Source organism: Halichoeres trimaculatus, unplaced genomic scaffold (genome assembly GCF_033239565.1).
Source record: "Halichoeres trimaculatus isolate MK-OKI-2021-1 unplaced genomic scaffold, fHalTri1.1 fHalTri1_scaffold_5, whole genome shotgun sequence".
Lineage (NCBI taxonomy): Eukaryota > Metazoa > Chordata > Actinopteri > Labriformes > Labridae > Halichoeres > Halichoeres trimaculatus.
Genome location: NW_027437183.1, coordinates 13,080,083 through 13,107,557, shown reverse-complemented (window position 1 = coordinate 13,107,557; position 27,475 = coordinate 13,080,083). Strand labels below are relative to the sequence as shown.

The window sequence follows — 27,475 nt, the reverse complement described above, 5'->3', positions numbered from 1 at the left end:
TAAGCAAGTGAGTGAGTCAGAGGATGCAAAAGGACTGAGGAAAAAGAAGTTCAAAGACAGCGATGAAGAAGGATACAATTCAGACACATCAGAGTCTGGTGTGAAGAGCACCAAGACCAAAAGGAAAGATAAAGAAAAGGTCAAAAAGAACAAGAAGAAAGCCAAAGAGGAGAGCGGAGATGAGTTGAGCACCAACTCACAGAACTCAGATAATGAGGATAACAGCGATGACTCCAGGAGGAGAAAAAGAAAAGAAAAACTCCCTGACGTGATTCAGACCACAAAGAAAGGATCAAAGCAGTGTCCGGACAAAGACAAGATGGGGTCAAAAGATAAAAAGTCCAAGGACGACAAAAAATCCAAGAAGGACTCGGAGAAAGAGGAAGAACAGGCAGGGGATGAGGAGGAAGGGAAGAAGAAAAAGAAAGAAAAGAAGAAGAAAGGATCAGACAAGGGGGACAGTGATGAGGACAACAAGAAGACAAAGGGAAAGAAGAAGAAAGTTGAAAATTACGTCGAAATTTATGAGAATGAGCTCCGCAACTATGAGCCAGAAAAGGTGGAAAACTATGAGGATGAATATCACAAAAAGAAAGGTAACAGAAAACTTCTTTATTTAACATTTATTTGTGTAAATGTCAAGGTCCAGGTTGAGTGCACAGAGAGAGTGAACTCTATTAAGCTACTGTTTTAAGTCACCTGACACTCAGAGACATGAACCCTTGATTGCATATACCTGATTCTAATTATGTGGTTTATGTCCACAGTAACATAATGCTCTCTGAGGCAGTGCCCATGTACTACCTGTATGTTATCTCAACCTACAGCTATATGACACCTGCCACTCACAAGTTTGTACAGGATAGCTTCACGTCCTAATAAGTGCCTCTTGGTCCTCTAAGGTTCTTTTTTGGCTCTCATAGTTTATTAAAGGTAGAGCTATTCTGAATGTTTTGCCATGGAGGGATCTCCTCCCTGCCATGTTCCAGCTCGCCATTTGTCATCTACTTGTCTTATCTCTTGCTAGCAGCACTCCAGGATGACATGCATGAATAGAGTTGTCAGTCATGGCATAACCTTATATATAATTTCTAATGTAAAAAAAAACAATGAAACCCAACTTCCTGATAAAAGGGAATTAGCATAATGAAGCGAGTTGTGATAAGATAAACTTTTTTAAACTTTGCTTTAAATTTATAGTTTGAACAATGCCATGTCCCGTCACTTTACACTTTAAAGCCGCGTTTCCTCCAAGTAGTCCTGGTCAGTTCAGTACGGTTTGGGACGATTTGGTACAGTTAAGCCTGATCCCTTTTGCGTTTCCACAGCAAACTGTGCCCTCTCGTGGTGGGCAGCGAGTAAGCCGGATGCTGGAAGCCACAGCTGTTAAACAATAGCGTGACGCCGTAGCAGTTTACCCCGCTATTAAATCAAACAAAGAAGAAAAACACGACACAGTAAACAAAGAATACAGATGGAAGACATGCAGCATTTTGTCCTCTCTGTGATTGGCATGTAGCTCTCTGTTACAAAGAGCAATCAAGCTTTGTTTCAGAGAAGTCTGTGTGCTGCCAGGAGAAATGCAGCCGCTGTCAGGGTAAGTGACGATTCTTTTGACCAATCAATGGTCTGCAGTGTGTTGCTCCACCTTCCAAGAGCAGATCAGTTCAGTCTGGCACCCATACGGAAGGGTCCCAAAGAAGTAGGCCGACTCATCTCAGTTTTTAAGGATCTGTCCCGGGATGAGTCAGTGGAAACGCCACAAAAAGCGCGCCGTACCGAGACCGAGCAGTGAAATTTTTGGCTTCACTTTTGGGAAGCTGCCTTCTCACCCATGTCTTTGTAATGTTGTCTATGGTGACATTACATAATGAGGTTTGGAAAACAAAGGTAGTTCCTGGCAGATCTTTTGAGAGTCAATTTGAGTAACACTGATTATGTGATTAAAAGAAAGACATTAAAATATTTCTTCAAAGCCACACTAGCTCTTACTTACAGACTAATGCTAAATGTTGATTGAAAGCTGCTGTTTGCCCAAACCTTTTCCGATAAGACCCCCACTAAGACAGATTTAGTTAAAAGGGTTGAATCACTAGAATATAAAGAGAGGCACTAATAGCAGTTTTTCTGTGTCAATCATTAAACTTACTTACCTGTGTATCTTGCTCTCTCTTGTTTCTAACACACTTTACCATGTTTATTTCTTGAATCTGCTGTGTAAATAACCCTTAATTTATATTTTCATCAAACTCTTTAGTGTATGAGGTGGTTACTATCACTGGTGACGAGAGAGGAGCAGGAACTGACGCCAACGTGTTCGTTACTCTGTTTGGAGAATATGGTATCACACCCAAAGTTCACCTGGCCAGCAAGTAAGCCCTGCAGTTTGTTACTTTAGCATGCAGCAGGATTATTTTGGTTTGTTAAAAAAAAAAAAAAAAGATCAAGAAAAAGAGTTGTGCGAAATGTAGACCAATGATTTCACCATAACACCACACTGATCTGTGCATGATCTGAACCAAAATTTTTTTTTTCTCCTTGACAGCACAGAAAAAAGGTATTCAAGCTTGTTGCTTTAAATCTGCATGTCTTGATTTGCTGTGTGATCTTCCCTAATTTCTTCCTATGTCATCGTAAAATGATAGTGATTTTGAAATATTTCTGTGTTTCCAGTAATTTTACTGTTTCCATCTTTTATCATTTTTTGTTGAAGAGTTTGGTGAGTGAAAATTGTGGGGATATTTAGGATTTCTGCCTTATGTGATCATTTCATTATTCTTAGGAGTCGCACAGCTTTTGAAAGGGCCAAAACTGATGTGTTCAGAATCAGGACTCACAATGTTGGACCTATAAAAAAGATAAGGTATGTTTGACTGAGAGCACTTTATCATGACAGAAACAGTTTATTTTATTCACAGTTTACTCATTTATAGTTGGCAGTAAAGATCAGATTAACTCTGATAAAAGAAGAGTTATCTCCTGCTCTGATTTTTCAGGATTGAGCATGATAACACAGGCATGAGTGCCAGCTGGTTCCTGGACAGGGTGGTGGTGACAGACGTTATCAGGCCTCACCTCAGGTTCTACTTTGCTTGCAACAATTGGCTGAGTAAGGTGGAGGGAGACTGCCTTTATGTCAGAGACCTGCTGGGTAGCATGGATCCCATGGACATGCCCAAATGTGTGTATGAACTCTTCATTTATGGTCAAAATATTGTGCAAGAAAAATGAAAAAGTATCATTTTTAGTATTCCCTCAGAGATCAATTTGATCAGCTAACTCAGGGCTAGTAGAGACGTTTTCTTTCACTCTTGGGTAGCTCAGACTATTCGAATGTGTTTGTTTACAGTTTGTTTTCCAGCTTCTTCTTTAAAACATTTGGTTTGTTTTTTAAGATAATAAGTATGCAGTGAGTGTTTTTACTGCGGATATAAAAGGCAGTGGAACTGATGCCGATGTCTTTATTAATATCTTCGGGGAGTTTGGAGACTCAGGTAAATATTGCGCTGCAGGTAACACGTAAGGTTTAACTACTGGTGTTTATTCATTTCCATTTAGGCTGTAATTTAACTGATTGTTTTGTTGTTTAAGGTGAAAGGCGACTTGACAACGACAAAAATAATTTTGAGAAAGGCACGGAGGACAAATTCACCGTTGAGGCACCAAACTTAGGCAAAATAAGGAAGATCACTATTGGCCATAATAACAAAGGTTCCTCAGCAGGATGGTTTGTGGACAAGGTAAGAGTAACAGGAGTTTGTTTGTCGCTGAAGAAACAAGCTGCCTTATCAGTTCAGGCAGATTAGAGAAGAGGGAGATGTGTTACTTTCATGTGTTGCACCATGTGTAGCTCCCATGTTTTACAGTCCCTTATCCTGCAACATCGCTGTGTCTCACAGTCTTACTGTACCTCATTAAAGTCAGCTCCGCCTCTGCAGAGGTACTTAAGACATGTGATCCTCTTGTTTCCTCTCAGTTGTCTCATCTGAAACTCCTGTCCCTTCTTCCCCAATACACACCGTGTGTGAGGCTGAGAGATGACTTCATCCACACAGACACATGCATACACTAGCTCACACGTACACACACAGCACACCTGTCGTCATTCTACCTTCCTTGTAAAGAGAAACCTTGACCCATTAAGAGATTGCCTTACATCAAGCAGAGAGCCCGCTGGGTGGATTTGCTGCACAGAGTGACACCGAAGATCATCCGAGACAACAAATGTGAATCGTATCTTTGCATTTGTGAAGCTATCGATGAATATATTTACATATATTTGGGAGTACAAAGATCCTTTTGGCAAAGTTATTCAAGCTCAGTTTTGTTCTGTCACTGCTGCTAAAATGTGTTCAAACTTTTTACTGTTTGAAATGTTAAGTTTTCATTAAGCAGGTAGATTTAAAAGCTGCAAATGTTCTCAAACAAAAGTAGCTGACTCAAAAGTGCAGATAAAGCAAAAATCAAATCATGTCAGTCATCGTCCTCAAAAATGAAGATAAACATAAAAGCCTGTTCTTCCTCTTCAGTCTGCTATAATTTAATAATCTTCATTTTATTATCCAGGCAGTTGAAAATACACAGCTGATAAAAAAGAATGAAGAGAGAGCACGTTCCTTTCCACTGTCTCTGTAACATTTTCTGAACTCAGGTTTTGTTTTCCTTCTTTGTACAGGTCATTGTGGATGATATGGGAAACAAAATAGTGTATGAATTCCCGATCAGTCGCTGGTTTGCTTTGGATGAAGATGATGGAAAGATTCAAAGAGATGTTCTAGTGGGGGGCAGCCAGCCCACAGGTAAGTCACTAATGCTTTACAGTGTTTGCACTCCCTCAATAATTCAGTTTCTTGAAAAATGAACTTCATGTTTGGTAAGGTAACCATGCAAAAACAAAATCAATCTCATGTCTGACTGATTTTCCTCTTTGGGGAGTAATCATCTTCTCACACAGTCTCAAATACTGTATGAAGGATGATAAAACAACATTTCTGTAGTCAAGGAACATTACATTTTCTGTTTTCACCTTTTACTCTGCTAGAAGTGAAATATATGACCAGCAGTTTGATCACTAATCCTCAGGTCAGACGATTAATGTTGAGATCTCATGGATTTGGCTTCTGTTCAGCTTGTTAGGGGGAGTGCGTGAGCTGTGATCCACACTGACCCGATGGCAGAGCTCTTGATAGTCTAACATGTAACTGTACCCGCTAGGTATTGTGTACAATGTCCAGATTGTGACAGGAAACATACGAGGTGCTGGGACCAACTCCAAAATCCACATTGTGATGCACGGCACGAAAGGCATGAAAAACAGCGGCAAGGTACTGAAAAGATGAGAGAAAACAACCTCATTTACAAAAACAAAGCTGCAGCAGTGAGTTAGCATTTGGATGAAATGGAGGAAATAAAGAAATGTGGGTTTTAAAAATGCGATGTTTTGTTAAGTGTGTGAGTGTTTTGAAAAGCTCTACATAGATGAAAAATATTATTAATTATAATTTTTAACAACTTTCTGATGCTTAATAGTGAGTTTTTGGGGCTGTTAATGAGACATTTTTTCCAAACTTTGGTTATTTGCCAAACAGTGTGGGCAGTTTTCTGTTAATGAGTCTCAGTGTTTTTTCTTTTCAAAGCCATGGTGGGTTTTCGTTGCATATTTTATTACTTATAACCCTCGCTGTACTTACCTGCTGCAGCTTTTTTTGTTACACAAGAACAAAGTTGCTTAAAAAAAACATGCATAGAGCAAAATGAACACTTTTTCAAAGTAATTCCCCACTCGGATTATGAATTCATAGATTCAGACCAGTGGGACTGAGTCTCTTCTCTGCATATCTGTTTCACAGATGATGATCATACTCAATTTCTTTTAGATTTTCTGTCATGTTTTTTTTTTCTCCAGGTGTTTTTAGAGGGTGGAAAGTTCGAGCGAGCCCTCACGGACATCTTTAACGTTGAGATTGCCGCACTCCTCAGTCCTCTAAGTAGAGTCACCATCGGACACGACAATGACGGAGTCAGCTCCGGGTGGTTCTGTGAGAAGGTAAATCAGACACAGATACACACGCATACAATCTCTCTAGCTTGATTATTCCCAGTGAAATAGAGATCAATGCTCTTGCAGGTGGTAGTATACTGCCCATTCACAGGCATAGAGCAGACCTTCCCGTGCAGTAAATGGCTGGATGAGAAGGAGGGCGATGGGCTTATAGAGCGAGAGCTCTACGAGATGGTCTCACTTCGCCAGAAGAGACAGAAGAGTGAGTACAATGTGTATAATTATGGATTTCAGCAGCAGCAGTAAATGCTGTCATTTTCACTTTCATTTCCTGAAACACTGAGCAAAACATTCAGAAGTCCATTTAAAACTCCAACATTTGTTTCAGACATTTGCATAATGACTCAGCAGGCTTTCTACCTTCATTTGCTTTTTAGAGTGTGGTTTGTCCTTTTGTTTGGGAAATGAGGTCCAGTATCTTCTTTTAAAGGAAAATAAACAACAGAACATGTGCATTAGCTTCATTTCTTATGTTCACACAAATAAAAAGTGAGTAAAGTGCCTTACTTTATGTCAATTAACTTTCATACAGTTTACACTTAAAATATTTACAGAACTCATCAAACTTAAACTGGTCTTTAGCCCAATCCTGAAAGATTAACACACTTGTTGAAATCTTTCACTGCTGTAAATGTGAAAAGGGGAGATTTTTTTTACCTTAATGTTACAATATGACACACAAAAAAAGAGCTCCTAAGTTAAAGTGAATTATATGATTTGTTTCTCTTCAGAGCACCCCTGGTCCCTGTGGATCTGGACGTCTGATCTTCCCAGTGCAGGGACCGATGCAGATGTCTCCTTCCAGGTTTACGGGGAGAAGGGCAAGAGCGATGAGATGAGACTGGACAACAAGACGGACAATTTTGAACAGGGACAGGTGGACAGGTTTATGGTAAGTGTGAAGTGTATTAAAGCCAAACTGCAGTACTTAAATCAGATCACGAGGCCTCCGAAGAAAGCTGTTTCTTTTCATCTTGATGGAACTTAACAGGTGGAGCTGCCAGATTTGGGAACGTTGACCAAACTCCGGATCTGGCATGAGAAGAGAAATCCATTTGCAGGATGGCATCTAAGTAAGGTAATAAAACAAATACAGAGCCATCCAGGCATGCTATCATCCCAAAAAGACACAGTAAAACAAGAGTGAAGTTTACATTGATGGCATCTAATCCAATCCACTTTATTTGAATAGCACATTCAAACAACAAGAATGTCTCCAAAGTGCTTAACATAGAATCATAACAAAATAAAACAAACATTTCCACATAACGATAAGCAATAAATAATTAAATAAGTGCATAAATTTAAAATGATTATATAAATAAAACAATAAGTCAAACAGATAAACATAGTAAAATAATTAAAAGACATAGGGGACCACAAAACTCATGCAATGTAAAAGCCAGGGAATAAAAATGGGTCTCAAGACGAGACTTAAAACACTCCCCTGTGGGGGCTGTTCAGACATGGAGGGGGAGGCCGTTCCAAAGTCTGGGGCCGACTACAGAGAAAGCCTTGTCCCCCCTGGTTTTAAGTCTCGCCCTAGATTTGAATGAGGTCCTTAATTTACTGTGGGGCCAGTCCATTCAAAGCTGTAAACACAAACAATAAAATCTTAAAATGAATACGAAAATTTACAGGGAGCAGGTGCAAAGGTGCAAGGATTGGGGTAATGTGCTCTTGCGTTTTGGTCCCTGTTAAAAGTCGTGCTGCAGCGTTCTGAACTAACTGCAGGCGAGAGAGGGTTTTGTGGCTGACACTAGGGCTGCACGATTATCGCAATCGCAATGTCAGCACATGCAATTACGTAATCGCAAAAGAGGTTATCGCAATCGCAATCGCAGTGTCAGCACATCCGATTCAGATTTTTCTCCATGATAACCAAGCAAGTCCGTAGACTCATCATGACACAACTTTTTTTATTAAATCGCAAGCACAATCGCAATCGCAATATTGTCCACCTAATCGCGCCTTTTCCCCAAATCACGCAGCACTAGCTGACACCTGAGTAAAGTGCGTTGCAGTAGTCTAGTCGACTTGAAACAAAAGTGTGCACGGTCTGTCAAAAAAGATTAAAGGTGAAAACGGTTTCACTTTTTATACAAGATGAAGATAAAATGGAAAGCATCACTAGATTTAATGATGTCTGATATGTTTGCTTCTTTATTCCCTTCAGTGTTAAACAACATTCCAGACACTTGCATGTAAAAGAAGAAAAAAAGTGATATTGTTTTCTTTTCTTTTCTAACGAGGCCACTCTGATGAAGACACTTACAAAGGAAAAGTATACATTTCCTTGTGAGCGCTGGCTTGACACAAATGAAGACGACCAAGAGGTTGTGAGGGAACTTCCTGCCACAGGAGATATGGTCCCTGAGCCACTGCCAGGTACGCACAGACAACTGTGTTCAACAAAATGTTTTTTTCCAAGAAAGAGAAGAAGTAATTTCTAAGTGATTGTTCTTTTTTTCGTCTTCAGTGATGAAGTATAGAGTGACCGTTTGCACGGGGACTGTGGGCGGCAGCGGCACGGATGCATCTGTTTTTCTAAATCTGATCGGAGACCAGGGAGACACCGGAGATCGTGAGCTGGTCAACTGCAAAAACAACGTCAACAAGTTCGAGAAAGGAAATGTGGGTACATTCTTTCAGTGCAAATGTTAATGAACAAGGTGTGTTTCCCCACTCTGCAGATAATTCTCAATTTTTTCAACAAACAGTTGACTGGAGCCAATGAGTGAATTCGTGTGACTGATATTTACCAATCAACCCCTCCTGAAGCAGCCTGCTTTCACTGTGATACCAGTGATGAAAAATTAGTGGACTGATTGTGGAGTGTATTGAAGTGATCAGGACTCCCGGTTTGCACAGTCTTTGTGTGCAGTAGTCTGAAAAAGGCAGCTCTGATGGGATTACTTTAATGTGTTTGTCATGCTGTATCAAAAGCACTGCTGGTTCACCACTTCTCTCTTTGCTTGACACAATCAAAGCGTCAAAACATGACATTTGTGGTTTTTGTCTGTCCAGCTGGATGAGTTTATAGTAGAGGCAGTCGCCATTGGGCAAGTCCGCAGGGTGAGGATTGGACATGATGGCAGAGGCGGAGGCTGCGGCTGGTTCCTGGATAAAGTGGTTGTTAGAGAGGAGGGACAGGCTGAAGCCCATGCTGTGGAGTTCCCCTGCAACAGGTGCATCATGTTCAGCATGAATACAGAAACCACCACAGTTGTTAAAGCTACAGCAGTGAGTAGTGGTGTTGATGTAACAGATGAGAACTTGTTGATTTAACGTGCAGGTGGCTGGACCGTAACGAGGATGATGGACAGATTGTCAGAGAGCTAGTGCCATTTGCAGACGGGCAGCGTCTTTACAGTAAGTCAGAGAAATTTCTTGAGTTCTGTCCAAACGTATGCATTTCATCCCCCTCTGATGTTTGTATTTGTGTTTCTGTACGTGTCAGATATCGGTTATCACATCGCAGTGAAGACAGGTGACATCCCAGGGGGCAGTTCAGACTCCAACGTGTTTGTGAAGCTCTACGGAGAGAAAGGCAACACCAGTAAGATGTTGCTGGTGGTCTCTGACAACAACCTCGGGAACTACTTTGAGACGGGTCGCGTCGACATCTTTACTGTGGAAACCTTTGATATTGGACAGGTGACTGAGTGGAGGTGGAAAAATCTGTTCATTTCTCACATTAACAGGAAAAAATAGCTTCAGAAATCATTCATCAGAGGCACACAGGAGTCTACACACACCGGCAGTTTAATCACATAAGATGAGATCACAACAATTTACACAATTTGTATTTGCTTATTTTATTTGTTTTTATCTTGAACATGTCAACTTGTGATATTTGGTCTGAAATATTTTTGCCTGATTTCAGATCAACCGTCTGATGATCGGCCACACGAATGAAGGCATGCGTGCCGGTTGGTTCTTGGACAGCGTCCAGATCATGGTTCCAGTCCATGGGAGGCACTATATGTTCCCCAGTCACCGCTGGCTGGATGAGGATGAAGCTGACGGCAAGACGGAGGTGGAGATTTACCCGAGTGAGATCCTGGAGATGGAACAATGTAGGCAGCGCTCTCAGATCACAAGAACAGAAAACTGAAACACACACAAAACTGCTTTTTCTTACATGTGTTTTTCTTATTCTACTCGCACTCAGTGTGTGTAGATTGAGCAAGTTACCAAATATCACTAACCATAAATCAAACATGCTTCTGTATTTTTCAGTAATGAATTACGAGGTCACAGTAGTGACCGGAGATGTGACATTCGCTGGCACCAACGCCAGAGTGTTCATCCAGATCTACGGGGACAAGGGAAAGACAGAGGTCATCATCCTTGAAAGCAGATCCAACAACTACGAGAGGAACACCACAGAAATATACAAGGTATCAAAGCTTTGATTTTGTGCTCTTATGTTGAAAAACTGTTGTCTCATTTTAGATTGAAACAGTGCTTCTGTTCTCCAGACTGAGGCCAAAGACGTGGGGAAAATCTTCAAGATCCGCATCGGTCACGACGGCTCAGGGATCGGTTCTGGCTGGTTCCTGGAGACGGTAGATGTCAAACATCTTATCATGGCCATGGTGCCTAAAGAGAAGAAAAAGGAGGATAAGAAAAAGAAGAAGAAAAAGAAGAAAGATGAGGAAGATGAGGAGGAGGGAGGAGAGGAGATGCAGGAAGTGGTGCTGACTTACCATTTCCCATGCTCACGCTGGCTGGCCGGGGGAGAGGAGGATGGTGAGCTGGTGGTTGAGCTGTTGCCTGAGGACGCAGAGGATCTGGAAGGTATGAAATGAATATAACACCGTGATAATTATAAACAGAGGTGTTGAATGTCTGGGTGCTCGGCACACATTTTAATTATGTTGGATGTCACGATCCAACTTTGCTTGGCTGTTAAGCGGCCACAGCACTGGCAAATTACGCAAAACAGTGTAACCTGTTTCTCCGTGTGTGTGCTGCAGAATTAAAATGGCACAGGAACCACGGAGGCTGTTATTTTTGAATTATGAAGTAGTAACAAGCTAATTCCCTTACCCCAAAATAGATGTTTTACCACCCACAGTGCATTGGAGCTGGGTTTTATGCTCGGATGAATTGAGGAGAGTTGTATAACTCGTATAAAACATAATGCCCTGTTACATTAACACTTCTGAAATGATAATGTGGAATCAACACATAATATGTTATGTTATGTTAAACAAACTGATTCAAAGTGTAGAGGGGAGAGAAAAGGAGATTAAACATGTTCAAATATAACTTAGTACAACACAACTTTTTCCTAAAAGAACTTCTGACTCCGATCCAACCTTTGCTTAAGTTATTCTGTTTGTTTAATCACTACAGATATGTGTAAAAGGAGATTAAATACAGCCATATCTTTCCTTTCCTTTCAGTTTTAAAGTCGCAGATTTGTGGTCCGATTTGACACAGTTTCTTGACCGACATTCACGACAGGTTAAAGAGGTGTTAGAAATTCATCCCCTCTGTTGTCTGACAGTCAACACCTACGAAGTGTGCGTCTTCACTGGGGATATGCTGGGTGCTGGGACCGACTCCAAAGTCTTCATTAATATTTACGGAGAAAACGGAGACACTGGGGAGCGCTACCTGAGGAACTCTGACAACATCAACAAGTTTGAGCGAGAACAGGTATGTCGGCTTAAACAAAGACATCACCACAGCTTTTGAAGATGAGTTAATGATAAGAGAAGAGATGAGAAAGATTGTAGAAAAATTCATTATTGTTATTAGTTAAGAGTAAAAGGCTCCAACCAAACATCTAGTTTACAGAAAATGAGCTTTGTTTCATTATGTTTTTGCGATTATCTTTAATGTGTAAACCAGGAGAAGACGTTCTCCTGAGTCTGTGTCTGAAATACACAGAAAAAGGAAAAAAAACATTTCTTAAGAGCGGTTTAATTTTAGCCCATTTCTTGGAAGACGTCCTGCTGAAAATTAACCAGCAGTTAGCCTGACACTGAAGCACACTTCCACGCAACACGAGCCTCTCATTAAGGTGTGGGTGGGAGTGTTTTCTGGTAGGATTACAAGCTCTCATGCAGGCAAGCCAGCTGTGACTGAGAGCAGCTATGAGCAGTCCTCTCTGTCATTATCCTACTTTTACTCATTACTTTATCCAACCTGTAGTGAATTATTGATCACGCTTGGCATGTGAAATTCATGTCTACAGACAATAAGGTCTGTTTCTGCCTATTCTTTAAAGACAATAGCCCTCTGTCAGTCAGAGGTGAGATTTATGTTCTTTGGAAAACCAGCAGAAGCTGTTTAGTGTTGGCTGAAGATAAATAATGCGGGGTGTTAAGTTTGATTGATCATTCTGTCAATCATTCATGTTTCTCAGGATCTTCGTTGTCTGTTTTTGGTATCAAGTTCTTAGCGGCTGTTCATGACCTCTTCTAACAATATCACTCAATTTTCTCTAATAATTTTTATCAAAGTGCCTGTGAGGAATTTTAACCTTGATATGAAACAGACTGAAACTTATATTGATATATCTTTACAACCTAAAAAAAAGCAAAAGATGGCATCGAAAAGCTTCAAAGGTAGAGTCAGCTGGATTTTCCTAAAAAAAAGAATGTCAAGTTTTACAGGAATAATTCTGCTTAATGGTCTACTACAGGCCCCTATGCATGTGTGTCAGTGTCTGCGTCTGCCTCATCCCCCTTCCTTTTCTGTATGTTGATGTTTTGGTTGTATCAGGAGGTTTATGCGCAGAGAGTGAGCGTGATCACATCAGTCAATCACGGCGCGCCCAGTGCACAAATGACTTTGTGTGTTGATAATTGCGAGTGGAAGCTTATCAGAGCAGCTATGATAGTGGACGTAGTAGGGAGAAAGACACAACCAAAGTGAAATAAATCCGCGATTAGCTTGTGCTAAGTCTGGTGAACAGCTCTGAGTCTCTCCCACACAGTAACATAATGCTACAGGTGATTGCTGGACTTGTGATTGTGTTCACATAGTTACGGCTGGAGGCTGTAGGTGTGTGCTGCCACTGGCACTGAGCCGAGGAGGAGGAGCCCAGTTTGAATGTTGTGTTTCCGAAAAAGTATCAAAAATTCCTGCAGACCCTACCTTTAATGTCTAAAGCTCTGCTGTGGGCGGTAGGTGTCAGAACAGATGATTAACTATATGCTGCTAACAGCCTTTATGATGTGCTCCACAGTAACGCCTCTTTAATGAGTAGATATTTGACTGTAAAAAGAATATAATTTTCTTTTGCTCAGAAAACACTGATTAGATTGTTACAGGACAAGTGACCACTGTGTCCACAAGGGGGCACCAAAATCAACACAAATGAAAAGTTCATTACATAAGCTTTAAAAATATACGAACTAAATAAAAATCCATCATGCTCAAGATGCTTGTACTTCCTTTTAAAATTCGACTATATTATATGATGCTTTCATTATATCAGTACTTGAACTGGTGAGACAATAAAATATCAAGCAAAGACTTAATTTTAACACCCCAACTGAGCAGCCCTTACTAATGAGAATTACAATGTGCTAGATTCAATGCTTGACAACTAAAGTCAACTGGACTCAGTAGAAGTTGCTTTTTTGGATCAAACTTTTAGCCACTGTGACCTTGATTAACCTTTACAGCCACAAAAGTTCATTTTGCACAATAGAAACTATATGTTGTTGAGTTCAACAAAGGCAGGAGTTTAACTTTTGCTTATTACTGTAAAATGTTGTTACATTTGGCAGAGTAAAGGGTATATATCCTTTTTGACCACTGATCACATTATCCCACATTTCTCTTTCACCTGACATTTCTGTATCTTTATTTAGTGGGAGGAAAGAAACACACACAATGCCCTCCTACCAAAAAAATCCTAAAGGACTTACATTCAGATAAGATCTGTGACTGAACAGGAGCTCTACCTGCTGTATTCTGTAGGAGGATGTTTTTACAGTGACAGCTGTCGATCTGGGAACTTTAAAGAAGCTTCGAATCCGCCATGACAACAGTGAGCCAAATTCAGCTTGGTACCTGGATCGTGTTGAGATCGTGGACACAAAGGATGATACAACGTAGGTAAAACCTACATTAAGTGTGTAAGGATTCATCCGGTGATCAGAGGCAAAGATCCCCTTATAGAGTCCTAATCAGGGGTCTTTCTTTGCTCCACAGATACTTTTTCCCATGTAACCGCTGGCTGGCGGTGGATGAAGATGACGGACAGATTGCGAGAGAGCTGGTTCCCGTAGACGAGGCCTTCATGAGGAAGGATGAGGATGAGGGAACAGGAGCCACTCTGGGCCTTGAGCAGAAATGTAACACAGTTTCAAAGCTGACTCATGTTTTAAATATATTTTATTAGTAGAGGGACAAGATAAAAGGGAGATCTGCTCAAGTATTTATGTATGTTCTGCTCAAACATTCAGGCTCTCGTGTGATAGTATGAAGATGAAAGGGTTCAGGTACTGACATGTTAAATTTATCTCACAGCCATGTCGACTACGTACACTCTCAAAATAAAAACCGGAGAAAAGAAGTACGCAGGGACTGATGCCAATGTCTTTGCTATTCTGTTTGGTGAAAACGATGACACAGGTAAGATAACTCAGCAGAGTCCTGGCATCACTTCATCCAGACTCATGCTCTGTGTGTTTGGCTTCATTATTCACACTGAATTTAATGCTTTTATGTCACCCACAGGAATCGTCAACCTGAAGGCTTGCAAGAACTACAAAAACAAGTTTGAAAAGGGGATGATCAATGAGTTTACTGTGGAGGCGGTGGATTTGGGTGATCTGGAAAAGCTTCGGATTGGTCACGACAACTCAGGTCAGAAAAAAAGGATTCACAGACAACAAGAAGTCATCCTTAGCTGCATAAAAATAACAGCCTCTTTCTTATCTCAGGGGGCTCTGCTGGTTGGTTCTTAGACTGGGTTGAGGTTGACGCCCCCTCACAGGGTCAGAGACTGCGTTTCCCATGTGGCCGCTGGTTGGATAAAGGAGAGGATGATGGGGCAATTGTGAGGGACCTTTATCCTGCTGAGCTACAGACTGAACTCTATACACCATGTGAGTGAAGAGTCCTTAGAAGTACTCTAATCCATTAGTGAAAGAAGAAGCAGCGTGCTCATTGAGAACTCTTCCTATAAATATGCAAAGTTTCACTCTCATAGAAGTGTGGGTGCATTAACACTAAAGTATGTTTGAAGCACTCGGTGGAAAGAAGGGTGCTTCGCCCAAGCTAGCGCTCTTTGATTTAATCTGCTACAAGAGTTGTAATGTTGCTCTGCTCTTACAATTCACTGCAGATGCACAATTCTACTTCTTGGCTTACCCACAACACACTTCAAGCCACAAGGACACAGCTTTACATGCTTTTGCATTCATGTTGTCTTGATTTATTTTAATATTTCACTTAAATCACAGAGATAGTATGAGAAGGTTTTACAGTCATATCTCAGCACAACAGAGCTTGAACCAACCAAAACATAAGAACAGGATGTCGTAGCTTGTCATTTGATGGCCAAGGCAAATTTTTGTGGTTGCCAAAATGTAAACTGTTCTTATATAAAAACACCAAAAATTTAAATTAAAGCAACTTAACACCACTTTTAAGAGTGGACACTTCTATTCAAAACACGCAGCGTTTGCACGTCTAAAAACACAAAAACAACAAAAATAGCACAAAATTGTTAAACGAAGATGTTCTTGAAGCCGTTACATCGTTTTCTCAAGGGCTTTAACGCTTTAGAGCCCAGCGTAACGCCAGTGCTACGATTTGCATTTTGAGTTTCAATTGGTGGTATATTTGAAACCAGGCAAGATCTAATGATCATTTATTTTGAAGAGAAAATCTGGAGATTTTCATTTTAATATTGTGTTTTTAACATTGCTCAGAGTGCTGTTCCCCTCCACTAACGTGTTTGCAGATATCCAGTATAAAGCGTGAACAATGAAAACATGAATCAGGCCATAGTCGTTCATATTCACTCCCTACATTGAATACACGTTGTCACATTTTTTAATATTTACAATCTTAAAGAAATACAGCCATGAAATTTCTGTTTAAAGAAAAATGTGTTTAAGATTACCTTATTTTTTAGGGTTTATTGTACTTTTTAGCAATTTGTTTATTCAGTTTGGACATAATTGTATAGTTTTTATTATATTTGTGACAGTTGCATTGATGTATAGCAAAAGTTTTATGCAAAATAGATATGCTAAGGTTGACTTAGTATGGTAGGTCACAAAGGGTTTAAAAACTTTAGGGGTATAGAAGATTTGCAATGCAAGTTTTTGTGGCTTCTTATAAATCTGAAATTCTGGACTTCAGGGATACTAGTTTAGAAAAGTTTGCTAAAGTGTTTGAGTAACTGTTTTTTCTCTGTTGAGTTGAATCATTTGCAACATTACTGACAAACTGTGTTGTATTAATTTCAAATGACCATCTTGACCATCTTCTCTGATTTTTCAGTTGTGCCTTACGAGATAAAAATATTCACCAGTGACATCTTCTGTGCGGGGACAGACGCTGATGTCTTTATAGTTTTATACGGGCGTAATGCATTGTGCACGCAGCAGAAACACCTGTGTGTCAACAAAAGAGAGCGGCGACTGTACTTTGAGAGGGGAGCTGATGACATGTTTATCATGGAGGTGCGTGTGTATATTTTAACCACACATCCTGTAAGATGGTGGGTACAGCTCTGTAAACACTTCTGTTTTTTCCCAGCTGGAGGATATTGGTGATGTTATTGAGAAAATCAGGATCGGACACGACAACAGAGGCTCAAACCCGGGATGGCACCTTGACAGAGTGGAGATCAGACGGCAGCTCAGGAAAGGAAAGGTATAAGTCTCATTAAATCAATAGCAGATAGTATCGTGGACCTCTTAACACTACTCATCAGGTGTGGATATATCCATATTCCTCTCTTCAAGCCATGCAGAAGCACCACTGTTTTTGACTGTGTTTAACGACAGGGTTCAGAGACGACCATTTTCCCATGTGAGTGCTGGCTTGCAAAATCTGAAGATGATGGGGAGACGGTGAGGGAGCTGGTCCCCTCAGACATCATCACAGAGAAACTCCTCAGGGATGGGAAGCTGAAAACCACAGAGACAGAGGTGGAGGACGCTTTAGAAAGTAGGTTTGCTTTGATATCAGTGGAGAAATTTGCATTTGCTCCTCAACAAAATTAGATGAAAATGTGAAAAAAAATGAACAATCTGAGCACAAAGGGTCAAATATCTACAGAGAAGTGTTACCTGACTCTGATGCTCCTTGCTGCTCTTTGCTGCTGCATGGCGTGTTTCAGCTCATTGTTTAGCAAATTGGCCCGGCGCTTTTTGTTATGGTTCACCCTGACTGCTCTCATAGCAGGCAGCTGTCCTCAGAGAAACTCAAAGATGAAAATGTGATGAGAATAGACAGTATGGGACTCGCTGGGAAGCTTTGTGAGGTCCAGACAGGAATAACTAAAGGCTTAAGAGCCAGGTTACCCACTTTTGGACATGGGGGAGACTAAAGCCAGAGTTTTAACATAGTAATTACTTTGTTTTCAAGGGTAGCATTTAGGGCTGACACTTAAACACGGTAACTAGATTACTTAATTACACCATAAATTAATATGTTACAAAAACAAACCCACAGTTGACTCATTGGTTGCCAGCCATTTTCAGAGCATCTTGAACAAACTCTCAAGATCACTCTCAAGATACTATTGTTTTCTATGACTATGTTCACTTTAAAGTCTCTTGTCCTGTTTTTGATCCAAAAAACAGACAAAACTTTTTTTTTTTATCACGTTCATCTTGGGCGCTCCATCCTTTAATCCTTGCCATGATCTCCATCGTTTTCTCGTGATCACGCCACTCTTTCTCTCTGAGCTACTGTGATACATCCTAAGTTCAAGCGTGAGCTGCCTGAACTTTTCTGACTTGCAGCGTCTCGCTATGTCTCTGTCATCTCACATCTTCTCCTCATATCCATGCTGATCTCTCATCCAAAGAGTGCACCACTCTCACCCACAGTAGCTTACGAGCATGATTTTGATTGACTAGCTCCACCAGACTCTGCCTCTGTAGACGTCAATGGCAGTGAACACTGACATTTTGATATTGGCCAGTTGAAAAAAATGTGGATTTAAGAATCTTCTCTTTTTCAAGTATTTATTTGATTAGTCATGCTCTACAGTTTTGTAATGTCCTAGAATTCACATTCTTTATTTGGGGACCTTAAGCAGATATGAGATTAAATGGGACTAATTAGATTTATTAATTACAAATCCAGTAATTAATTAGATTATTTTTTTAATCACCTGACAGCACTAGTAGTAATATGATAAATAACATGTCAAGCTTGTGTATTTACAGTATCTACATAGGCTCTTTTCTCTCTCACACAGCTCACGCATACAAGGTGTCAGTACGGACAGGTGACATGTATGGAGCAGGAACCGATGCAAATGTTTTCCTCACCATCTACGGAGACCTTGGAGACACAGGACCACGCAAACTTGCCAAATCTGAGAACAACAAAAACAAGTTTGAGAGAGGAGAGGTTTGTGAAGAAAGTGTGGGATGTTCTGACACATCAGTGAGGGATGCTCCAGGTTCTTGAATGTGTTTGTTGTCTCTGCCTCACAGGTGGACAAGTTCACAATCGAAGCTGTGGACTTGGGCCAAGTTTTTAAGATCCATATTCGTCATGATAACTCCATGGTGGGGGCTGACTGGTACCTGGACCAGGTGGAGGTGCTGGATGTAGAAACAGAGGAGGTGTATATGTTTCTGTGTGAGCGCTGGCTATCAACCAAGAAAGAGGACAAGTGCATCGAGAGGACATTCTTTGTGAAGGTCTTTATTCAATGATAAACCAGCAGCTTCTGCTTCAAAATTAGACGTGAGAGGACTTCTACAGTCTGTTATATGTGTGTTTTAGGGGTATGAAGGAGAGAGGAACACTGATCCATACTCCAAGATGATTGCTCAGTCCAAAATGGGTTTGGACAGAAATGCCAACAAAAAGAAGAAGAAGAAAAAGGCGGTGGTGATGGAAGAGGGTCCAAGTAAGTCCACAAAACTGATCTTGTTGTGTTTTTCAAGATGTGTTCTGGAGGTAAGAGCAAAGAACTTAACGGTTGTTTCCAAGCCAGAGCTGTTTGGTCCTCTTCAAACGAACTCTGGTTCACTCCTCTGATAAGTCCAGTACATTTAAAGTGGTGCGAAATCTTTTTTGAGCTCTGGTACAAACCCTGGTGAAAGCTGGTATATTTGAGGTGTGAAAGAAAAGGGGGCCAACTCATACGCCAAAGGCAGGAAGTTGCTCTAAGCCCAGTGCATTGTGAGTGAGGAAAGACAAGAAAACAGTATAAATCTAATAAACCCTGATGTGGAATATGATCATTTCCATCTTGTAAATGATTTGATATGATTTTGCTTTATTCTGTATGAGATGAATAAGTTGGTCAAAGGGAGTGGATTTCTATTTACTGCTCCAGCCAGTCGATGAGCTGTTTTCTTTTTCCTCTTTGTACTGACAGATCAGTTTGTTTGACCAGTTGCAGTTTGAAGCGAACCAAACCCCCAGTTGAACCCAGTTCCCTGGACAACCATGACCTGAAAATGACTCAGATTATTAACTTCTGAAACCGTACCGACAGCAGAAAAACACACACACACACACACACACACACACACACACACACACACACACACACACACACACACACACACACACACACACACACACACACACACACACACACTGAAAGACTGTCTGCTTTTAGAAATTACTCAAAATGATTAATCAGATCACTAAATTGCACATTGTTGAATGGTATGATAACAATGCAGAAATATTTGAACACTATTAATTGAATTCATTTTCGGTTTCATCTTGAGTGTTTAGAGGTTAAGGTATGCTTTCCCATATTTTAAACTTGGATACAAAGTAACAATGCTGGATTTTCAAATTAAACGTGTAGATTTTCGAACCACCACATTTTCATATGCCGTTGAAATCCATGAAGCTGATCATAAAGGTCTGCTTTAAAGGTGGCACAACTTCACAAGACTAGGTGAAATGATGAGGTCATCACGCAAGGATGTAATTGGTCCAAGGGTCATTTAAGGAGTGGGCCTCAAACACCAAAGTCTGCCCATTGCTCAGTCCCTGATAAGCCTTAAGCCAATCAGAGAGATGGGGGTTTTTGGAGTAGGAAGCTTTGTAGAGATGGTAGCTAAAATGAAGTGATTCAGAGGCTGAAATAAGGGTTTTTCACAACACCAGTGTGAGAAAAATGGGCATAATTTTAACTGTGAATCATGTAAAGCTACTACAGGGCCCCAGAGGGACAGTGCCCTTTATTTTGTAATGAAGATAATTTCTTATACACTTACAAATTCAATGATACCAGAAGCCAACTACTACTCATCGGGCTACAGAACCACCCACAAACATATTTAAGCTCCATAATTAACACATTATATATTATTTGTTAAATCATAATTATGGGATAGTGTTAAAACAACTTGTAGCTCTGTGGTGGATAATGTATTTTATATAACAACTAGAGAAGTTGCATTTCCTTGCAGCAAATGCGTTGAAATGCTGAAGCTGGAAAAGTTTGAATAAAAGTGGAAAAAACTGAAAATGTAAAATAAAGGAAAAAAAAAATGTTAAGAGAAATGAGGAAAAGACAATGAGTGGATAAAGAAAGTGGATACAGTGGAAATGTAAATCAGCCTACAAAAGTTAAAATAATTAAATAAAAAGAGAGAGAAACCAAACAGTGAAATCTTAAAAATGTAGAAGAAAGCAGAAATCTATGATTAATGTGTAAATGAGATGAGGAGAATAGGACCAGTTTAATGTGTGAACAGAGTCTCGAGTCAAAGTCTGCAAAAGGTAGAAGCAGTTGAAGTTGAAGGAGTAGCAGCCTTTTTTGTTTGATTTGAGTCAAGTTTGAGAATTTTTTGGCAGGTTAATCGGCAGTTTTTTTCAGTAGCAGCAGCTGCTTCTCTCAGTCAAATTGAAAACATTCCGCCCTCTGAGAGCAGGAGGAGAGGTGAAAAGAGTGAAAAGTTTGTGTCGCTTAGACAGTGAAATCTCAAAAACAGTTGAAGATATTAAAAACGTTATTACAGATATCAGTAGTGGAAAGATCAGTGAACATTTTAAAGCAAAAATGAAGTCTGTAAGTGGGAGTAAGCTGAAGTTAGAGCTTGTTGAAGTTGAAGCAGATTTTAGTCAGAGGAGCTGAAATTTCCCATCTGTTTAACATAGAGAAATTTTTTTGGAAAAAGCTGAATAAATCAAAAAGTTTAATAGTTAGAAAAGTGAAAAGATATAGCACACTATTCCTAAACAAGCTGAATAGTTTAAAAGTTGAACGGTGAAAATCGGACAAAATTTGAAGGCTGTGAAAAGAGCCAAAAAACGTACGGAAGAATAAGAAGAAGAAGAAGTGGAACTAGAGAAGTTGCATTTCCTTGCAGCAAATGCGTTGAAATGCTGAAGCTGGAAAAGTTTGAATAAAAGTGGAAAAAACTGAAAATGTAAAATAAAGGAAAAAAAAAATGTTAAGAGAAATGAGGAAAAGACAATGAGTGGATAAAGAAAGTGGATACAGTGGAAATGTAAATCAGCCTACAAAAGTTAAAATAATTAAATAAAAAGAGAGAGAAACCAAACAGTGAAATCTTAAAAATGTAGAAGAAAGCAGAAATCTATGATTAATGTGTAAATGAGATGAGGAGAATAGGACCAGTTTAATGTGTGAACAGAGTCTCGAGTCAAAGTCTGCAAAAGGTAGAAGCAGTTGAAGTTGAAGGAGTAGCAGCCTTTTTTGTTTGATTTGAGTCAAGTTTGAGAATTTTATGGCAGGTTAATCGGCAGTTTTTTTCAGTAGCAGCAGCTGCTTCTCTCAGTCAAATTGAAAACATTCCGCCCTCTGAGAGCAGGAGGAGAGGTGAAAAGAGTGAAAAGTTTGTGTCGCTTAGACAGTGAAATCTCAAAAACAGTTGAAGATATTAAAAAAGTTATTACAGATATCAGTAGTGGAAAGATCAGTGAACATTTTAAAGCAAAAATGAAGTCTGTAAGTGGGAGTAAGCTGAAGTTAGAGCTTGTTGAAGTTGAAGCAGATTTTAGTCAGAGGAGCTGAAATTTCCCATCTGTTTAACATAGAGAAATTTTTTTGGAAAAAGCTGAATAAATCAAAAAGTTTAATAGTTAGAAAAGTGAAAAGATATAGCACACTATTCCTAAACAAGCTGAATAGTTTAAAAGTTGAACGGTGAAAATCGGACAAAATTTGAAGGCTGTGAAAAGAGCCAAAAAACGTACGGAAGAATAAGAAGAAGAAGAAGAAGTGGAATAAAGTCACAGGATAACAATATGTTGAAATGCTGAGTCAGCATTTCAACATAATGATCATTTCTTTTCAGTAATTATCATCTTTCAAGAGTTTTGTGTTTGAGAATCTATAATAATGTGTGTGGTTTAAGAGAAGCTGGTTGAGTTTTTTTTACCCTCAGACAGAGGGAGGACACTTCTCTTCCTGGTTTCAGGTTTTAATACTCAGCTGAGCATCCAGCATCAGCCCACTCCTTTAACTCCTCAACAGAAACTGAAGAAGCTTATTCCCCAAGTTGTCTGTCTCATCCTGCAACCTTAAAATATTCCTCTCCTCTCCCACCCAGTCATTCCCTATCACTTTACCGTATCCACGGGGATCGACCGCGATGCCAGCACCACAGCCAGGGTCTATGTCATCATCATCGGCCCCGGCGAAGTGGAGACAGACCGGCTGTGGCTGGACCTGCCAGAGGGAAAGAAAGCCTTCACAGCTGGCACCATGGAGCACTTTGTGTGTTATGGAACTGACGTAGGAGAGATCAAGAGGGTGGAAGTGAGAATCTGGGACTGTCTCTGTTGCTAAAAAAATCTGTGAAACTGTCTCCTCTGTGCTGCCTCCTCAGATGCACTGTTGTTAAAAATTTAAATTAAGCCATTCTAGCTCAGCAATAATTAATTCCAGATCTGCCTTCTTGTACCTAGATCAAACGAAATCAAATGATATATAAATCCCAGCTCTGTCTTCCCCCTCTCTGTCTTCTCCTCTCTGCGTCTCCTCCTCAGCTCGGCCATAACGGTGTCACTCCAGAGAGCTGCTGGTTGGTGGATGAGCTGTCGGTTGCCGTGCCAACCAAAGGTATCAAGTACATCTTTCCATGTAAGTGCTGGCTGGCTAAAGACAGGGGAGATGGTCTGACTGCCAGACTGTTCAACGTGCTGGACTCCAGCACCATCAACATTATCCGCAAAGTGAGTCACAGACGCTGAAACGTGGAGTCATTAATGTTCGATGAAACAGAACGTCTCATCCTTATCCGGGTCGTCTGCTGTGTATTGTAGGTCATTTATTCTGCAACAGTTGTCACAGGTGATACTCAGTATGCAGGCACTGATACCAACATTTTCCTCACCGTGTTTGGAGCCAACGGGAGCACGGAGGAAATGCTACTGCCAAAAAACGAGGACAGGTCAGTCCTCCTGTTACCCCTGGCTGTTTTGATCACATTATTAAAAGAAGTGTGGAAAATACACAGGTTCTATTTATTTGACTGTTAAGCTGTCCAATTAATAACTAAAAACTTTTAATCTACTTTTCTTAGGGTAATTTTCCTTTGTGCTAGGCTCCTGCTTAGGGGATAAGCTCTTAAAAACAAACTTTACAGTACATGTTCTGAATTAAACAATAGACCAACACAGCAAGAGGTCAGTCGAGAGCATCAGAGCCTGTAGCTGGTCAAGAACCGGTCAAGAACCAGACATATTTTACAATAATTGGCTGAATCCAAATGAAGATGATAAGGAAGAATATGGCTCATTTATTTCTTAGGAAAGTTTGAAAACAACAGGCAAAATGTAACATATTTGAGATTTAGGAGCTGATTTCGTTGTTTCTGTCTTTGAGTAAAGCAAACCAGCTGCTAACTTAAGCTAGATAGTCGCTTAAAGACATGATGATAAGGAATAACTTCTTAGGGGACTCTTTGCATAAGGTGTTTTAAAAGCAAAGGTGGATATTACCATGTATTATTTATTTAAATATTTTTTCTTTTTTCATATAGGTTTGAACGGGGTCAGGAAGACACCTTCAGTTTGGAAATAGACGACATTGCTCCTCTGAAGAAGATCAGAGTTCGGATTGACGGCACCGGAAGTCGCCCTGACTGGTTTCTTGACAGGGTAATGTAGAGAAAAGCAGAGCCTCCGACTTTGAAAATCATTGTGGTTAAATCTTAAAAGAACAGTACGAAGAGAAGAAAAACAATACATCATCAATGTCATTTTGTAAGTGCTATAGCTGTTTTATTATTTTTCTCACATTGTCATAGGAAGTATGAAGAATATGAAGTCTTTTGTTTCAACAAAGAGTGGTGACAGTCCTGCAGTTGAATTTCTGAAAACAACCACCTCAAATTAAAACATTAAATCATTCAGTCCTGTAGGCCTGATAATGTTTCTGTTAAAATGCTTTGACTGCAACACCAAGAAAATATACTGCTATGTGTCCAAACATTGAACTTAAAATCTTCATTTATCTCAGATCCTGATGAGGAACCTGACCACAGAGGAGGTTTATCTGTTCACTTATGAAAACTGGCTGTCAAAAACAAAAGGACCAAAGAGGACGAAAGTGTGTGAGCTTGGAGCTGTGGTGGACGACGAGGACATGGTGGAGACTACAACCTACTTCATCCAGGTGAAGACCAGTGACGTTGGAGGTAGGTCACACAACTTCTGTGATAACTTTTCACTGTGTCACAGGTGTGTTCATTAAGTATTATAGAGTGAATCAAAATAACTGCTTCCATGAGTGAATCTCTTGTGTTTCAGGTGCTGGTACTGATGCCAATGTGTTTTTGATCGTGTTCGGGGAGTTCGGGGACACGGGGATGCTCCCTCTGAAGGAGAGCACCAACAGGAACAAGTTTGAGCGTAAAATGAAAGACGTGTTCAGATTCCCGGACATGCTCAGTCTGGGCGAGCTGTCCAAGGTTCGGGTGTGGCATGATAACAAAGGTGAGGAGGAGGAGATGAGAGCCAGGTGTGTCGTTGCATCTTTAAACAAAAAGACTGCAGAGAACAAATCATTAAATTTAATGGCATGCCAATGATATTGATCTCTGTTTCTCCTGCTGTGAACAGGCCCTGCTCCTGGTTGGCACCTGGAGTACATCGACGTGAAAGACGAGGCCATGGACCAGACGTTCAGGTTCCCCTGCGACCGCTGGCTGGCTAAAAGCGAAGACGACGGGCAGATTATGAGGGAGCTGGCGTGTGCCAACAACGACTCCATAGACCTCAGTGACAAAACCAGTGAGTGAAACTGGAAGCTGAATGCTTCATTACAAGCTTTTCATCCTTGAAGATGAAGGACCTGGAGCTAATTACATCCATTTGCAAGGTGTGAAATGATAACGGTGAAACGTGTCTCTCTGTGTTGCCACAGAATATGAAATTGCCATAACAACTGTAAACACAGAGGAAGCCTCCACCTCAGAGAACGCCTGGATTGTGTTGGAAGGACGGAAAGCTCGTTCTAAGGAGTTTGTTCTGGAGAATAAGAAGAAGAAGTTCTTAAGGTGCATCTTCAAAGGGAGTCACAATAAACCCTTATTATGTGGCCTTACATAATCTCCCCTCTTCCACGTTTTGTTTTGCTCCTTTTATCTCATAGCTTCACTTTCTCTTCTCCCAGGAGAGCTAATCCCATGAGACGCACAAAAGACGAAACTGTGTGGCAGACCAGCCAATTCCACTGTTCAATGTTCAGAACCACAAATTCTGCCAGGAGTTGTAACTTTTTTTTCACCCCTTCACAGCGGCGCCACTGACACGTTTGAGTTCTCGTCAAAGCACGTGGGGGAAATCGCTGGCATCTGCCTCGGCCATGTGACGAAAGACGGGAAGAAGGTGAAGAGTGAAGCTTTCTGGCACGTCATGGAGGTGGTGGTGACAGAAATGGAGCTGGGAAACAAGTGAGTGAAAGCTACAAACATACTTAGTTATATAAGATGTCACGCTGATGGTGTTGATTTAAACCCAAACCTTCCTCCTTGGTGTTTAGGTATTTCTTCCACTGTAATGCACGAATCCCCCTGGCAGCCAAAAAGGATCAGTTTCTGACGTTTGAGTGCTACAAGTCTGTGGAGAGCTTTGCCAGCAAAGTCCGCAACCTCGTCCCTGTCAAGTATGAAATCATCGTCATCACAGGGGATGTTAAAAGGGGCGGAACAGACGCCAACGTTTTCGTCACCATCTACGGCGTCAACGGTGACTCAGGCAAGCGGCATCTGCGTCAGAAGTTCCGCAACCTTTTTGAGAGAGGGCGAACAGACCGATTTGTTGTGGAGATGCTGGACCTCGGGGAGCTGCTGAGGGTCAAAGTGGAGCACGACAACAGCGGCACCAGTGGTGGGTGGTTTTTAGAGTGTGTAGAGGTGACCAACACAGCCAACTCAGTGACAACCATCTTCCAGTGTGGAAAGTGGCTGGATACGTGTAAGGCCGACGGGGAGATTCAGAGAGTGCTCTACCCCAAGTATTAGACAGAGGACCAGAGACATGTCGAGCTGGTGAGCTCCCCTTGAGATGTTTTTTACAGCTTTTTTCATTTTAAGTCAGCCTCAAACACAACTCTTCACCTCTTTTCTTCAAAGTGTGTGCCAATTGTTTAGGTTGCCTCTCTTTAATCATCAGAAATGGCCATTTTCTACCTTCTTTCTTCAAACCCAGAGCAGATCTGATAACTAACCTGGAGCAAATAATCCAGAGCAACAGACATCCAGTCTCTGTTTATTGTTGCACACACTGTGATTCACTCACTCAGTCCCTGCAGGTTTAATAAAACGACGAGAAATAATCAAACATTCAGTGCGTTCCTGTTCAGGGAGTTCGTAGTGCTACACATTGTAGCATAAAGTTTGTTATATAGGAAAAAGTGAGTGCATAATCTATTCAGAGCAGCCGGTGTACAAACAAAAAAAGATGCTTTCACTGTGCTTTTGATGGACAGTTTTCTCCCACAATGCAATGCACATGGGGAATGCAAAAGTCACTCAGCCGCTGATGATTGTCCTGGTGAAAAAAAAGGAGCCAATACATTTTGGACAAACAGTTCTCTCTTTCTCTCTTTGGTGTTTAATTGACAGAGGCTTTCCAGAGCTGTAGTTTGATTGACGTCTGACAGCCTGTTTTGTGAGTATATACAGATTCTTTCTATATGAAGTGAACATCCTCCGCCATAGAAAACCAGTGCTTACTCCATAGACTCAGTGTCATGTAGACAAGTGTGAGTACTCAGCTTGTATCATGTATTTTTACTGT

At 40.7% G+C, this 27,475-nt stretch overlaps 1 protein-coding gene across 1 annotated transcript; it reads left to right on the top strand.

Moving 5' to 3' along the window:
* The first annotated feature begins 291 nt into the window (after nt 1–291).
* Nucleotides 292–27,386, top strand: loxhd1b (lipoxygenase homology PLAT domains 1b). The gene is made up of 42 exons (XM_074670589.1): nt 292–596; nt 2,258–2,372; nt 2,783–2,863; nt 2,997–3,181; nt 3,396–3,494; nt 3,592–3,740; nt 4,676–4,799; nt 5,215–5,324; nt 5,906–6,046; nt 6,128–6,263; nt 6,793–6,953; nt 7,053–7,139; nt 8,314–8,449; nt 8,541–8,695; nt 9,089–9,249; nt 9,357–9,433; nt 9,522–9,718; nt 9,948–10,140; nt 10,304–10,464; nt 10,546–10,864; nt 11,580–11,731; nt 14,009–14,142; nt 14,243–14,385; nt 14,561–14,665; nt 14,771–14,899; nt 14,977–15,141; nt 16,547–16,728; nt 16,805–16,921; nt 17,056–17,218; nt 18,480–18,634; nt 18,721–18,930; nt 19,016–19,142; nt 22,780–22,988; nt 23,219–23,404; nt 23,495–23,622; nt 24,214–24,331; nt 24,693–24,870; nt 24,983–25,168; nt 25,295–25,465; nt 25,599–25,731; nt 25,972–26,127; nt 26,217–27,386. Exons 1-42 carry the CDS (start codon nt 320–322, stop codon nt 26,695–26,697), a joined length of 6,792 nt encoding a protein of 2,263 aa, XP_074526690.1. The 5' UTR covers nt 292–319; the 3' UTR covers nt 26,698–27,386.
* Nucleotides 27,387–27,475: the final 89 nt, after the last annotated feature.

Bases quoted from the DNA above. Each gene is read 5' to 3' on its own strand.
- loxhd1b (XM_074670589.1), top strand. From the start codon at position 320: ATGGGGTCAAAAGATAAAAAGTCCAAGGACGACAAAAAATCCAAGAAG. The intron at 14,666-14,770 runs GTAAGATAACTC...TGTCACCCACAG, and splicing joins TGGTGAAAACGATGACACAG to GAATCGTCAACCTGAAGGCT. The intron at 18,931-19,015 runs GTCTTTATTCAA...TGTGTGTTTTAG, and splicing joins AGAGGACATTCTTTGTGAAG to GGGTATGAAGGAGAGAGGAA.